The sequence below is a fragment of the Pleurodeles waltl genome, chromosome 5 (genome assembly GCF_031143425.1).
Source record: "Pleurodeles waltl isolate 20211129_DDA chromosome 5, aPleWal1.hap1.20221129, whole genome shotgun sequence".
NCBI classification, from domain to species: domain Eukaryota; kingdom Metazoa; phylum Chordata; class Amphibia; order Caudata; family Salamandridae; genus Pleurodeles; species Pleurodeles waltl.
This window is the reverse complement of record NC_090444.1, coordinates 648,909,397-648,925,962: the sequence shown is the minus strand read 5'-3', so window position 1 is coordinate 648,925,962 and position 16,566 is coordinate 648,909,397. Positions and strand designations below refer to the sequence as shown.

Sequence of the window (16,566 nt, the reverse complement as noted above, 5' to 3'; positions counted from 1 at the left end):
GGGCTTGCCCCACTCCCCATGCCCGTGTCTGGTGAGAGTGGTGCTCACAAAGAGATCCAGAGAAGAGTTGATGGCTCTTGAGGGCAGCGAAGGAGATGCTGCCCGTGCGGGGAGCAGATAGGGGCATCCAGGGGTGGATTCCCTGCGCTGCCCCCAACAAAGGAGGCATTAGGGGGCGTTCGGGTGGGACTAGTCACGGCTGCACAGCTTTCCCAGCTCAGCAGGCGAGCCAATACTACAATATTCACTGCACTCCGGAAACTCTCCTCTTAATAAATTTCGGGGCCTTTGATTTGAATCACATTTTTGCCCATAAGTAAGCCAATGGATGTCCTAGGATGATGGGACCACCACCAGAATGTTCAGCGTGACATGCTCTTTCTGTCCTGGTCATCATCTGGGTCCCCATCTTGCCTCCTAAAAATCACCACCTTTCCCACATTAAGGCATATTCAAACTCACTCATAGTTGCAGCTTTTGCTTTACAGCTGGGAGTAATTGACTCTCTAGGGCCCTTGTGTGTGACAACTTGTTAAAAGGCCTGTAAGGCCTAAAATGTGTCATGCTCAATATGAGTATGTTATACTGTCATTTCAGGTGGTTATGTCCTCTAGAGGCTAAATGTATGGTTATGCTGCAGTGTTTATCACTATGCTGCTTTGATGTGGTTATACCCTCTAGGGGCTAATTATCATATACCCCCCTTTTCTTGCCTCATGGGGCAGCCCATTACCCTTCAACTGCTGGATCTTGGTTGAGGGCAGCTGCGATGTTGGGGGGGGGGGGAATACCCCCTTGCCCATGTGGGCATTGTTTGACTCTGAATTGACCCTCTACCTACCTAGGGCCTCGCTATACACCGAGTCATTGGATCTGTAACTGGTCACTGCACCGGCTGCTCGGGCGGCCCCATGTGGTGCAAGTGGGTCAGTGGTGACTCACAAAATCACCCACTGGCACACTTTGCACCTCTGCCCCACACTAGGGTCGGCCAACGACACATCGCCGGCTGCAGCACACCCTGGGCGCCGGCCTCATTGACCTAAGTACTCAGAATGTGCCGGTACAGGGGCCAATCATGCCAAGCTAAAAGGGACAAGTACACTGCCCCGCTCGGGGTGCCTCATGGACCAGACTAGGGGCCCCTCCAACTGAAAATAATATGCCCATCATCCTACTAGCCATCAAGGACTCTAAACTAATTCTGGAAACTAAAATTAGAGAGCTGAGGAGGGATGTCTCTTCACTGGGCCAGAACCTTCGCCAAACTGTTGAAAGGGTCTCAAAGGCCAAAACAAGGATCTCCACTCTGAAAGACCTTGTCAAACATCTTTCCTCAGAAGTCACATAACTTTCCTACGATGCAAAACTCCTCCAAGACCACACAGAAGACACCGAAAATAGAGCACAGTGCAATATTATACACTTTGTCGGTTTTCCAGAGGGGACAATTACCTTAGAGTTTCCTCGAACAATGGATCCACACCTGGTTAAAACCAGAAGACCTCTCCTGCTGCTTTGTTCTCAAATGAGTGCATTGCTCCCTTGCAACTAAACCCCATCCAAGGTCCCACCCTACATCCCCTGATTGCTTGCTTCCTAAACTATAGAGATCGTGATACAGTCTTGAGGTGGGCACGAAAAGTCAATGACCTTAAATTTCAAGGGGGACTAATTCAGGCCTTTCCACACTATTCTCACCAGCATAAATCGTTCGACCAGGTCAAGTCTACCAACCCAGGGGGAAACCTGAGAGTCAACGCCAGCAGAAGCATTCATATCACCTCCCTAAGGGCCAATTGGATATAGATGCTGCCACAGTCTGAAGGGGAAGGGAACTGACACCACAGGGACGCTGCGCTGGAGGAGCATTCCATGCCAGACCCAAACGCCAACGGGAATTCCAATTGATCAATCCACATCCTGATAATTATTTGATTGCACATCAGCACTATTGTATCCTACAGAAATATGGCTAAATGTAGTCCTTGGGGCACCGGACTGGGGACTCTTTGGTCCACTTAGAATCATTGTTCCCCCAATAATTCTTGATGATCTTTTCATTGGGAATGGGCAAGAGATGCTTCTTCTGAGTGGGAAATATAGGGTGGGGGGAGCTGAGGGACTGGAAAATGTTCATCATGTATTGGTTATATTTGCATTGTGTTTCTCTTTTGCCTTGCATTCACCTTCTAGGAGCACAGATATTGCAACTCCTCAGATGGGATTTCTAGCTGGTGGTCCTTGCTACATGTCTCCCTTCTACTGCCCTCACCAACTCTCCTGCACTACACGTGCATGATCCGACATTTACTTCTCTAGACCAAGCCATGACTCAAGCATTTGCAGTTTTAACATGGAATGTTAATGGCCTACTAGACTGCATTATGTCGGGGGGGAGGGTGAGTTTCTTCAGCTTCACTTTCCACATGTGGTGTTGATGCCGGAGACACATCTCCTAGGTACCACTTGCCACTTCTTGGCCCGCAAAGGTTAAGATAGGGTATTCCATGCCGGGTATGCCCAGGGCTCCAGAGGTGGCCATCCTTCTTCCCAGATCCCTCCCACTGATGGTCACCAACATCATCCAAGACACCCAGGGTAGATACACCCTACCGGAAATTCACTGGACTGTGTCCTATACAATATCTTATGTGTTTATGTTCCCCCCACCATGCACCAAATTATGCTGAAAGATCTTGGGAACTTGGTGGCTGCTCTTCCACAAGCAATGACTATCCCAGGGGGTGATTTCAATGACATCATGGACCCAGGTGACTGGTTTGGGCCTGAGAGTCTTACTCCCAGACATAGCTGGGGCTTAAAGGACTGTACGAGGGAACTTGGCCTCTGTAATTTATAGAGAGTGTGGCACCCCACCGACTGGCTTTACACACAGATCAGCTGCCCATGGCTTCCTCACTTGTATAGATTACTTGCTTTTGCCAGCCGTTCACCTCTTTCATACCTCAAGGTCTCAGAATCTGACATGTGGAATATCAGATTATGCACCGGTTACAATCTGGTTTTGACTTGTCTCCCAGGGATGCCTACCCTATCGGCGTCTTAATGCCTGGTTCCTTCAGGATGAAGAGTTTGAAAGCACCTACCTGCTAAATTATGAGCCTTCCTCGAGACTAACGAGGGCTCTGTGGACTCTGATGACTTTGTGGGCAAGACATATCTGAGGGATGTGGCCCACTCCTGCATACAGGGGGCCGACCACAAAAAGCATTGCTGTATGGTCGAGCTCGAAACCTTACCGATGACTATTGACTGCAGAGACCCAGGGACGATAACAGCTCCAGAGACACGTCAAGCAGAACTAGATAGGACCTTGCTGCATCAATTATGTCTGGAAGAAGTCTGCAAGTGTTGTATGGCCTTCTGGCGTCGGGTATACGAATAGGGCAATAAGTCTAGTAACCTATTACATTGGCTAGCCACACACCAGGCTGAGAATAGGGTGATACCCCATGTGGTGATGAGCTCCAGGGCATGGGTGGAGGACTCAAAAGGGGTCTTGGATGTCTTTGCCCAATACTACAAGGAGCTTTATGCCCATAAACCATGCCCTTATGCCGCCGTGGCGAACCCCCAGTGGAGGAGCATCTGCTGCCTCGTCCCTCCCCTCAGGACAAAATGGTCCTAGACCAAGTTATCACTGAACGAAATCGGGGAGGCACTAGCAGATCTCAATGGGAAAACCCTGGGACCAGACAGTTTCCTTGTATAATTTTATCGTAGGCTAAGCTCTGACTTGGTTCCGCACCTCCACAGGCTATACATGAGGCAATATCCAATGGCCATTTTTCCCCCAGATATTGATCAAGCCACAATTGTGGTTCTACCCAAGCCAGGTCAGCCCCAACTACCTGCATGTCTTTATGGCCCATATTCCTCATCAACAGCTAGGTTAAATTGTATGCCAAGATTTTGGCTAATTATCTACTAAAGGTCCTCCTCACCCTGGTCCACCCGGGACAATGTGGATTCATCCCCTTACGCAGTACCAGACACTGTATCTGTCGTGTACACATCGCATTGTCCTGTGCTGTGGATCTTGGGGGCCACGCAGCACCCCCATTACTAGATTTTGGAAAAGCTTTTAATACAGTGGATTGAACTTACCTTGACAAGGTGCTTTGGAGGTATGGGTCTCAGCCATAAGTTCCAGGCATATGTGGGGGACTCGGTCCGGGTGTGGGTTAAAGGTGTCCTATTAGACCCCTTTCCGGTGTGAAGGGACACTAGGCAGGGGTGTCCGTTGTCTCTGCTGTTTGTGCTCGCCATCAAGCCATTGGTGGTGTGGGTTTGGTTCCAGATGTGGGGTATTTCGACTAGGGGCTGGCGATGGAAGACCGAATAGCCCAGTATGTGGAAAATGTCCTCTTGTTCATGTCCAGACCGCCCGAGACGAAGGCCAGATTGCTCCAGATCCTAGGGGTGTTTGGTGAGTATTCACAACTTCAGGTAAACTGGGGCAAATCTTTATTAGTTCCGATACAAGGGGACTGCCAGGGTGAGGCCTGGCAATCGATAATCATGGTGCGCCAGGTTAGTTTCTCATATCGGGGGGGTCTATGTCTCCTGGGAACCAGACCTGGCATGGAATTTAAATCTTGCCCCACTGATGCGCAGGGCTAAGGAGGATCTTTCTTCACTGGCTTCATCTTCCTCTCAACACGATGGGTAGGATAGCCATATAAAAGATGATGATGATGATCTTGCCCAGATTTTTATATGCCCTATAAAATCATCCCTTCCATATTCAAACATGGTCAGACACAGTGCTGGCCATGGGGCACAACTTTATCTGTGCTAGAGCCAACCCCAAAGTGGCCTATGGGGAATGTACCCGCGGCAATGAATGATGGGGGTTTGGCTGTTGCAGACAATTATACTATTGGTTGGCCCATCTATTCCCAATTAACAACTGTGTATATGGGGGGGGAGTGGGACAATCATGCATACAGGGAGGAATTGGTCCTACTAGGACATGACAATATACTTAACATCTTGTATGACGGCCCAGTTCCGTCTGGTATTCCGGAGGTTACCGGGGTGGCCTTTAAAGGTATGGAGGGCTGCCCTCTGCTGGTTGGGTTGGGTCAGCACACCTACTCTGGAGACCAATTTGAGTGGGCAGATGTCTGTCCCAGATGTCCTCTCTGGAGCAGTTTAAAGGATGGGGTGCTATTGGACTATCATGACTTGGAGATGTTTGGGATGGTCAACACATGAGGTCCTTCCAGGAACTCCAGATGGAATTTCATAAGCCATCCTCACAGTTCTTCTGTTATTTGGAACTCTACCACACCCTGCAGGCCCACAGTGACATGCTCCAAGACCCCCACCCCCCAGAATATAACGCCTTGGAGGATAGGATCCTTATGGGGCAACTGGGCAAGGGAGAGGTCTCCCAGATCTACAAATGCCTAGTGATACACTTGCCATTTTCATTTCTTCTGCTGAAAGAATGGTGGGTGGGCTGGACGGAGTCCCTGAAGGAGGCAGACTGGCGTGATGCTTGTATGGCTCATTGTACTTTAGCAATTTCAGACAGATTCCACTTCATTCAATTTAAATACTTTCATTAAGCCCACATGACCCCTCTTGCGTTTGTGGAGGGACAGGCTGTTGGACTTCCCGGCATGTCGTAGATGTAAAAACCCTACTGGGGATTTCTTTTATGTTGTGTGACAGCAGACCAGAAAGCCTGTATTACAGGACACTGTCTTCACCATCTTATTTGCAGTGGTGAGTATGCCTATAGATCTTGATCCAAAGATTGCTCTGCCTGGGATTTTAGACAAGTTGGGTGGGCGGGAAGGACCCTGGTGGACCTGGGCACTCTGCTGCCAAATGTTATATTGCTCAAAATTGGACGTCCCTGAGGGACCCTTCGTTGGAGGCATGGACTAAGGGAATGGATTGGTGTGTCAAATTGGAAGAAAAAAAATCTATGAGGCCTGGGGGGTGCATCCGCAAATATGATAAAGTACGGAAGAAATGGTGAGACTACCACAGACTGGTGAACTAGCTAATGTAATGGTTATATAGAGGGATTTATTTAAGCCTCCTATGATAATGTTGATTTTTACTCTGTACAAGGCAAAAAGGTTTGTTGTTAACCTGCAAAATGTCAATAAAGTGTTTCTATTAAAAAAAAAGAAAAAGAAAGACTGATGGACGATCGTTAGACATGAAGAAAGGTGGTATTCATATAGTTGGGTAAAAAGATTTGGGCAGTTTCAGCCGAGGACAATAGAGTTGGAGCTATAAACCAATGCTCATATTTTGAATTATTTAGGGGAGAAGCTCGCAAATTCACAGCCATGTACTCCCACATGAAAATCTAGACATCAAAAATGCATTTGTGTGTCCTAAATGGACAGGAGGTAACCAGGACTAACGGACAATTACAATTGAAGAGAATATGCGCAGTACTCTTGGCCTGTAAACCGATTCATTATTTTTATAGAGTTTCAGGTTTTGGACATGGAATGAGAATAGGGGCTGTCATATCACTAAATGGGGAAGGACGGTACACAGAATAAAACAAGGAAGCGAGACAGATCCTCTCAATGAGATAGGATATTGGTCCCATTGTGACCAAGTGTGGCACTGAGAATGAGCACCAGGACATTCTCTACACACACACCACATATACATAAGCCACACAGACATGCCTACATACGTGTATACATTGAATGAGTGTACACCTATAGCATACACACAACAAAGAAATACACACACATTTAAACCAATACATTTATGAAAACTAAAATAAAATATATACCAATTTTTTCATCTGTCCATCTATCAGTTGTGTGTGTGTCTTTACAGTGTCCGCCTATGAAACTGTCTGCTTATATATATTGGGATCTTATATACTTATTTGTCTATTTCTCCTTGTATGAATGTACCATGTACCATGTATCAGTTTAGTTTTAGGTTACTGGCTTTACAGAGCGCATGGCTACCCGAAGGCTTCCCAGTGCTAAAGCGAGGCCAATAAACTAAAAGAGGCCTATGCTGAGAGAAGACTGAAAGAAAAAACTGTTAATCTTTCTTTTTTAAACGTATCCCGTTTTCCTTTGAGGAAAACGGCCTGCATTTAAAAAAAAAAAAAAATGCTTTATTTAAAAGCAATCACAGACATGGTGGTCTGCTGAGCCCAGCAGGCAACCACCCCTGTGAATAAAGCCATTAACGATGGGTCGCAAATTGCAACCTAACTCATGAATATTAATGAGGTAGGTCGATTTGCGAGCCATTGGGAAATCGCTAAATGAAACTCCTGGCGTTTCATACATTCAAATAGCGATTACGTAATTGCGATTCGCAGATAATCACAATTGGGGAAATAGCTATTTGTTAAAATGGTACATCTGGCCCTAGATTCTTATCTTGTAGATGTACTGTATAAAGAAAGAATAGCTGCTACAAGCTTTTTTTTTTAAAACAAATATTTTTGTTAATATTTGACATACCAGCCCGACCTATTGACTTTGCCAAGACTTGTTTTCTGGATATCTTACATTGTGTTCTCATTATGCAATAAACCCTCTGTATGGTGCACTGGAAATATTATGTAAGTACATCCACCTAGCTGGTTCCTTGCGGCGAAAGTAACAAAGGCAGATACTAAGACCCCAGTGACATCTACCTATAAAGGCATGGTCCAGATGCCATTTATGATCATTATTTTTTAGAACTTTTGGTGTTTAATAATTACACTCATCTATTAAATACTGTGTACATATATATGAATTCATGTTTTTATGCTTACACCAAAGAGTCACATTTTAATATGCTCTGAATCTGCTCTAACTAAAGTAGATAAAGTGGCCGAGGGAGCTATAAGAGAATAACCAGGTGGCATTCCTGTCAGTGGCGGCCGGTGACATTTGAATGTGGTGGGGGGATAAAAGTTGTTGATGAGTGTTGTGACGTGAGTGAGGTAGTGACGCCTTGATAAAGGGACTGAGGGGGGGGGGGGGGGCGGTGTTTCTATCCCTGAGAAACCTTTTTTTTTTTTAAAAAAAGTCAGAAAATAGTGAATTTTAAAGAATATTGGATTAAGCAAGACGGTTTATAAAGCAATTGTGATAGTATAGACTTGAAATATTTAAACATGGAAAATACTTCATATTTTACAGAATTAAAATTGTTTCCTTACTGTAGTGTGCAAATATTACAGTGCAACAAGCAAGGTTTTTTAATTATTATCTTACCTGCACACACAGGACGATTCACGGCCTCTTGTATGGATGTTTACTAATACAAAAAGTCGTGTAAAGACTAGAGAGAGACTATAAAGTACATTACCTGAGTACACAACAAGAGCAGAGTGGCTACTGTGCCTGAAAAGCAAGGCTGGGGTTTCCTTCCCCAATGTTTATACTATAGCAGACTAAAGCCCGCCCGAGGCGAGTCCACATGCCATCTCTTAACTCCCTCACGGCCATTTAGAATTCACTTTGATCAAGGAAATCCCATGCCAGAAGCACCGAAAGTGAACCCACATTGAAGCAAGACAGGAGAAACAGCCCCTCTTGTTCGGATTTGAGAACAATTCCCCCCCTCCCCCCCACCAAAAATCTTAACCTCCTCCTAGCCCTCTGCACCATAAACAAGCCCCTTGAACTGCCCCACTTAGCAGAGCAAAGATGCCAAAGAACACCCACCGTGCTCAAGAGGCCCCCTCAGAAATGAATAGTATATATGTCCGGTGTCCAGCTTTATGTATTGTTCCTGGATAGGCCCGCTTCACAAACACTCATTTAGAGGCACCACCGTTGTCTTAGGCACACCAGCGGTGACCCATGGAAACAATTAACACGTGGGACAGAAGAAGGACGAAGTTGTCCTTCCACATCCACAGACATAGGAAAAACTAAGAATATGGACATGCAGCGCTGCGCTGAACACAATACATTTGAAATGAGATAAGAGTGTCACTATCACTGGCAGCAAGAGGTATATCGTCCTTCTTTACAGGAGCTTTGCGCGTGCTCCCATCAAAAACATGGTCTGCCTGAAGGCTGCAAAAGAAAGAAACGTGCCCTTAGCTCAAAATAACAAAGAAAACTATGATTTGAAAGCCTCTTTTACTTCAGTCAGAGAGTTAGAAGGGTATGTGATTACAGCAAACAATCACATCTATTCGATAACATTACACAACTGCCATTCCAACGTGCAGAGCACAATACATTTGAAAAGGGGGCCTCTAAGAAAGTGGCATCCTGGGCAATTATACACTTTTCCCTAGCAGCCTTAAAACTTCTCTGCCTGTTTATGAGTAATTGCATACATATCAGCCAGGCCATACTTTACAGCAAACTGAAGCGACGCCATGCAGACAAGTGATTTCCAGCTTATTAACTGCTATCCGATTTTAATTCAAATGGCATTTTGGAGATGGCAAGAGTAAAATATTTTAATTACATTTATTTAACAGGATGATCAGTCCTCGCGCGCTGCCTACTAGGCGCCACAAACGGAAATACGCAGGTGTGGCACTGCCATAGTCCACAGACATGAGGCCGCAGAAACCTGCAAAAGACAGGGAACACAACGCATTCGCCTACCAAGAGCCGGTTTTCCCATTTGAAATAGAATAATTAGTTGACTTCGCAATCCTGGAAGTGGTGCAAAGATGTAAACCCAGCAATATTTCAACAAAAAGGGCTGATTTGTTACACTTTTTCAAATAGATAACAGAGTGCATCCGTTGCTTTATTAGACATGAATGAGGTCGCTGCATTCTGCAAACGGCCAGGAACTACGAAATCACCTACAAACAGCCAGCTTTTGCAATTGAAAAACTTCGCTGTTGTGGAGGTTGTGCAAACTTGTAACCCCACCCCAGCATTATTGCAACAAATGGGGCAGATTGATTGCACTTTTCCATATTGATAACAGTACATGCTTTGCTTGGGTTCGTATGCAGTAAATAAGAAACTACAGCTTGTTTTCGACTGTACTGCTTATGTTCTAGTCACATTAATTATTGTTAACTCTAAACAAAAACAAAAAACAACAACAGCAAAAAACAAAAAAATAAAACACAGGCACTGGAAGAACCAATAAATAGGCCTGGTGTTGGCTCTAAATTGGGCCTCGTGTAAAAACTATTATTATACTTTGAAGACAGCCCTGTTTATTACTACAAATTACCTTAGGGACTGCAATTGACTGTCTCCGAGTCGGCACTCCGAGGGCCCGAGCCACTGCTGCCTTTCATTTCAGACTCCGATTCGAAGTCACCTCACCACTAGGTTAGGAGGTGCCAAGTTGGGTGAAGCGGCTCTCCGCTCTTTGTGCACAATGCCATTACTGGTGCTGCACACCAAGAGGGAGGGGAGAGCAAGTAACAGAAGTAACCAATCCCTGCATGGCTTCATAATAAAACCATGTAGTGATTTGGCTACTGACTGTTCCGGGGTAGACCTGATTCTCCCTACCCTGTGCTGCCTGTAGGAGACCAGTACTAGTAACAGCATGTTTACGCCAATCCAGGTATTGCTCTCTTGCTCTTAAAACATGAGAGCAGCACCTGGATTGGCTTGATCGGGTGAACCCAGTGCTCATTAGGAGTTTGGCGGGCTGTGCCCTCACCCCAGCTGACTGATTGCACAAGGTGAGAGGGTTCTAGACTCCAGTGCGCATGTCGGGCTGGCTGCAGAAAGGCAGCCAGACAACCTGACAGGCACACTTGAGAGTGCAATTCCCATTCATGGGTACCTGCTGCTGCTATAGTGCTGATTTGACATCATGTCAATGTTTTAATCCCCACCTCCTCATGCCTTGTAACTACTGCCATATGGCCCGTCCTCAGCTGAAAATAAAATGCCACTTGTGGCCCAAAACCCAAATTGCAAATTAATTCACATTTTATTAAGGGGGCATTACGGGTGCTAGGAGGTGCAGAATAAATAGGGGGGCAACGCTCCGGTGCCCCAATAGAGGAACCGTAGCTGATTCCTGTTCGTGGTGAATATAATGTCACATGCATAGAATGTGTAAACCAGTGTTGGAAATGGAAAGCATACTCCATGATCACATAAATTAGGGATCAATGTGTGGCATTCAAGACGAGTCAAGTCAGGAAAAACAGAGTGTGCCAGTCAACTTGTACATTTATTTTTTTTAGACTCTGCTGCAAAGAAGTTGGCAACTAGGACAAATGTGACACTAAACCTCTACCAGCTTACCTAATTGGTCACAAACCGGTTTTTAAAATATCTTACTGTTTTAAGGCATCTGATTAAGGGATATTTGTGTGGCCAGAACTTTTCATGGGATAATAATGTAAGATAACTCTGGGGGTTAATCCATTTGCTGTAGAAAGTGTGTTTTGTCTAGTCACCATTCTTACTCACCACAAATTAGCACAGATGGCTAACGGTGGACTGGAAAGCACAACTTCCAATTTCCAGATTACGGATTTGTGATTTATGCAGATATCTGAGAAGGTTACTGCTTAGGTAACAGAGACCAATTTGTTGTTTTGAGTTGGTAAATTACAATCCTTCTAATACAGCCCAACGATATTTACCGGACATCAAGGAGCTGTGTACATACTGAAAGCAATAGGTTTAGAACTTTGTTGTATTTCTCAATCTTCTGTTATTCTAAGGTTACTAAGAAGGATTCCTTTGGGTAGAAATAAAGTCTTATTAGCACATAAAATTCTATCCACTGCATTATGATCTGAATCTAGCCTTTGAGTTTCTCCAGCCCAAGAACTCTGAACAGATAATCCCTATATCCGTGTGACTCCTCCACCTGTAACTCATGGTTTTATGTAACATTTTCTGTGCATGGATTTACACACTTGTATGACTATATGCCTCTATATATTATGTGAGTGAGTCCTGAGGCTCCCTGGCACCCTAAAGTAGGATGAGTAGTGCCGTAAAAGAAATTAGATAGCACATATTAATTTATTTTGTATTTAAATCGTTGTTAGCATCAATACACATGCATCTGACATTCTTAAAGTGCATGCAAATCTCTTAGTACAAACAAAGTAAAAATCCGACCTTCAAATAATAGTTTCTCAGACACACGTATGACGTGATTATCAGCTGAGTGTCTTGATTTCCTTCCATGGCACTGGCATGTAGGTGTCAGTCTCCAGCAAGGTTAAGACCTCAAGAAGAGGAAAGCTAATGGCCCTTTTAGTGATGCATACGTGTTGGGCTCAGCCAGAAAATAAAATAAGAAACTCCATTCCCCACTTTCAGTTCGCTGCTCCGAACAGTAAGCAGACTACATGCGGGCACTGCTGAATGTATCCCGGCGTCTGCAAATTACACCAGGACAAATGCAGCAGATTTCAAAGGATCCGGCCCATTATCCCGGATCTGGCTCAATAATAGCTTCTGGATCCAGGATACGGCTGGATCTGCCTCATATCCTGCACTGATATAAAGAGAAATAAAAATGAAAATGAGTAGATGGATACATAGAGCATATAGCATTCTTATCTAGAAGGCAGCTTCAGTGCATAGACAGCATAATGTCAACAAATATCGAGTAAACAACTCTATAATTGTGCTTTTAGAAGGAACTTGGATATTTGACTTACATTTTGATATTTCAATACTTTGTTGTTAAGTCACCAGGGGCCAGATGTGCTAATGCATTTTCTTACTGTAAACACTGAGATTCAGTAAATCACAGGGTTTGCAACAAGAAACTGTAGTTTCCAAATAATCTAGACTCATTTAGCGATTCAGTAACTTGTAAACGGGTTTTGAAAATTATAAGGAATTGCTGTTTGGAAGGGATGTGTTTAAGGCATCCTTTCCAAATAGCAATTATTTATGGTATGGGTTATCATTTTGCTACTCAAATGCAGCCGCAAAACATTTACATTTTACCAACACCTCAAAGGAGGTGTTAACCAGTTGGTACATGAGAAGGGTTCCCCAGGGGACCCTTTCCCCTTTGCAAATGGCCCAAAAGCATTTTTAAAGAGTGCCTTCTCTTAAAAATTAGTTTTACAAAATGTCCTCTTTTAAAATAATTTTTTTTTTTAAAAAAAAACTCAGAAACGAGCTGCATTTAGAAAAAAGTAAAAGAGATTGCTTTATTTAAATGCAATCATAGGCTTGGTGGTCTGCTGACCCCAGCAGGCCACCATCCCTGTAGTGGCTGCTAATTGTAGTGTGCCACTATCTGCAACCTACCTCATTAATATTCATGAGGAAGGTTCAACTGCGACCCACTGTCATTCGGTATTTTGTTAACCAACCTATTAGTACGCTAAAGGTCAGTGCACAATGTACATACATCTGTCTACTAGTCACAAAATAGTTCAATTTCTAATCTGTATTGAAATAATTTATTACAGGCAGCCTGAGCGAGTAGATACGTTGGACAAAATTGGCAGAAGAAAATTATAATGATTTCTTGTATCTTACGCTCTGTTATATAATAAGTGACATGAACGCCACTACTTGGAAAGTAACAGAACTGCACATGCGCTGTCCTCAGTAAACCAATAGGGGTGCCTGAAAATAAGTAAAGTGCGCTATAGCTTACTGGTTTTCCAATAATCAAGAAGCAGGTCGGTTTGGACTGTAGAAACGCTCTCTCGGTTTCATCTTCATCAAAAATGTCTGCCAGAGGGCTCCCATTCTGTGGGGTTTCTTGGGGCGCCATGACAAGAAACCTGCCAAAAACAAATTACTAATTAGGAAACTAAAGCAAATATCAGCAAGAAACACTTTTATGATAAAAAATAAAACTAGTAAAAATTAACCTAAATTAATACTTTGCATCCGAAATATTGGTGTGGTGGTCTCTGTTACCATGCTCATTTGTCATGCCTAAATGTGAAAGCAAGGGATATAATCATATCCCAAATATACCCTGAAAATAAAAAGCAATGTATTTATAGCAAAGCACTAAATCGCAGAAGAAGAAAAGCTACTTTCTGTTAATTACATTAAATTATTTAAATTTCTGAAGTAGCAGTTTTTAGTTTATGTATTTCTTGGCACCTCCCAGGTTGCATTAATTTGATTGAGGCCAATGTGTTGAGGCATAGCTCCCCAGGCCACTTGGTTAGTCTAGAGAAAGCATGACCCAGCTGCGTAAACGGGACAGGGCACTCCATTCTGAGTTGTGGATGACGGTGTGTTTATGTTTGTACTATCCCCGTGCTTCTCAGGGAGAAAAACAGTTTAATCAATGCCTTTAGTACTCCTACCAGGTTTTCGTTAGACCTGAATTGTCCTCTTCCCCCAATAAACAAACACTCTACCTCTTATGTGCCAAGTATGTTTATTGGCTACCCAGATATAGATGTCGGTAATCATATCCATGTGACAAAAAGAGAGTTGGGGGATCCGATTTTGCTGGATTAGGCCCACATAGACCTTTTTGTATTGTTCTGAACCACGGACAAGAACCACTCATACACGAGACACAGGATACACTAATGTGGGGATTAGGACCATGCCTAATACCGGAAAACCCTCGTTTTGCATCAGGTTGAGCCACATAAACTATCCAGGCCTGGTCCCAGAGGACACCCTAGCAGCGATTTTTCCCTGCACTTAATGAAAATGGGTACAGAAGTGATGGCTATGAGATGGGTTAAAGGTATATGGTTAGGATATAAGGTATTCAGTTATGGGTTTGGGGTAAGAGGTTAAGATACATGTTTAGGGAAAGGGTGTTAGGGGATAAGGGTATAGAGTATAGTGTTAGTCTATGCGATTAGGAGTTAGAGGTTAATGGTACAGCATGTAGGCTTAAACGTACAGGGTTTAAAGTTTGGGACGGAATATGAAGGCTTGGAGATTAGGGTTAAGGAATAATAGTTTGGGCTACAGAGTTAAGGGTTAAGGTTTCGGGATTAAGGGCAAGGTTGTGGGGTATGGGGTTAGATGTTCGGTGGTTAGGGGATAAGGGTTAACTCCTATGATTACATTTTTTCAGTGTCACAGTTGAAAATATGTTTAATTCAAGGTGTACTGAAGAGTGTTACAGTTATTTGTAGTTTATCAGTATGAGAATAAAACATCATAATCATTTTCACAGGAAGAGAAAACCTGATTAATTTCAGTGGAGCATGCGTCAATGTTGAAGTAATGCAATTCAAAGTTTTAAAAACAAACACCAGGTTATTGACTTTATGTGGTGATGCACACATGAGCTGCTACTTTCTGCCACTCATTACACTCGGTCACCACTCGAACTTAAGGCCACTCAAGTCCAGGTGAAACAGTGGCAGACCAGTTGATTTGAGGAAACCACCCAGCAGCTCAGGTTGGACCAACTGTCCACCTCTAGGGCACCCGACATGACCTGAATCGACCTTGCTAAACTCTAGGTCCACCATAAGGTCCTGAATTGACTGACAGTGGTGTGATGGGTCCCAGGATGGGCCTTCAGGGAGAACTGCGGGAGTTGTGAAGAGCAACCTCTGGCTCAAGAACTGATATTGATTCACTTCAAAGAGCATTCATTTGGGAAGGCGTTTCAAGACTCTTTCATCCTCCAGGCCAATCTCACACTCGCACCAGGCATAATGAAATTCGGTCCATGCTCAGATAGTCTTTCAGGCCACCATGTTCTTGCTGTGGCATATTGCCCAACACCCTTGTTGGGCACATTTTCATAAGCACCTGGGGGGAGGGGAGGAAGGGGTTGTTTTCTGAGCATGTGCACGCAGCTAGCCTTCCCACATACCTATATAATTAGGTTATTTAAAGCACCTATTCAATCACTCTGTAGGGAAGTAGTAATGAGGTGCTTAAGATGTCCAAACATTTCAAGCAATATTGTGTATTCTAAATTAATCTAATTAGTGCACTTCACTATATTGACCATCTTTATTTGCTCTGAATAAAGTTGATAATGTTCCCAAGCTCTGGCTTTACAATGTGTGTTCTCACTCTGTGGAGGAACATACAGGCTCACTCCTGCTGTTCTGTCCCAATTACTACTTTGATATTGTACAGAGGAAAATTCCAACCTATTGCACAACAACTTTTGATCTCAATCTTATATGAGAAAACCAGCATATGTAACAGCAAACTGAGAATAAAGTGTGCACATGCTATTAGGACCCAGTGTGACTGCGATGTAAGGATGGCAGGCCAATGAAGCAACTAACAAAATCTGAGGATCTGGTGTACCCATAAGCCAGAACTAGAAATCAAAGTCACCTAGAGGCAAAAAGGGACTGTGAAACCTGAGAGGGAGACCGGAGAACCCCCCCTAGAGAACTTAGATGGATTACACCCTACTTTCAGTGTAGTAAACAAAGCCATAGCTACTCAAAACAAAGGGTGAATCTGAATCAGAAGAAATATGTCCAAAAAGATATTGTCACCACTAACTCCCTCTAACTTTTAGGTAGATCAAGATCTTTACAATCTTAGAGCTTTTCAAGTCTTTGCTGACATCTTCTTATGAAAATAGTTAGTCAGTCAATCAGTACATCTTTATTCAGCTGTGAACAACCATAAACGCAATCAAAACACACATAACAAATATTATTTTAAAAAACACAGTTAAAATACACTAAACAGATAC

The 16,566-nt window shown here is 43.7% G+C and overlaps 1 protein-coding gene across 5 annotated transcripts in view; it reads right to left on the bottom strand.

The window, feature by feature from the left end:
- AK9 (adenylate kinase 9) overlaps positions 1 to 16,566 on the bottom strand; it is an 824,487-nt gene that overhangs the window by 772,037 nt on the left and 35,884 nt on the right. For all 5 annotated transcript variants that reach the window (XM_069234515.1, XM_069234516.1, XM_069234517.1 and 2 more), the window contains exon 2: positions 13,561 to 13,690. In XM_069234515.1, the coding sequence (XP_069090616.1) occupies positions 13,561 to 13,680 (120 nt within the window). In that variant the 5' untranslated portion in view covers positions 13,681 to 13,690. The remainder of the gene's footprint in view (positions 1 to 13,560; positions 13,691 to 16,566) is intronic.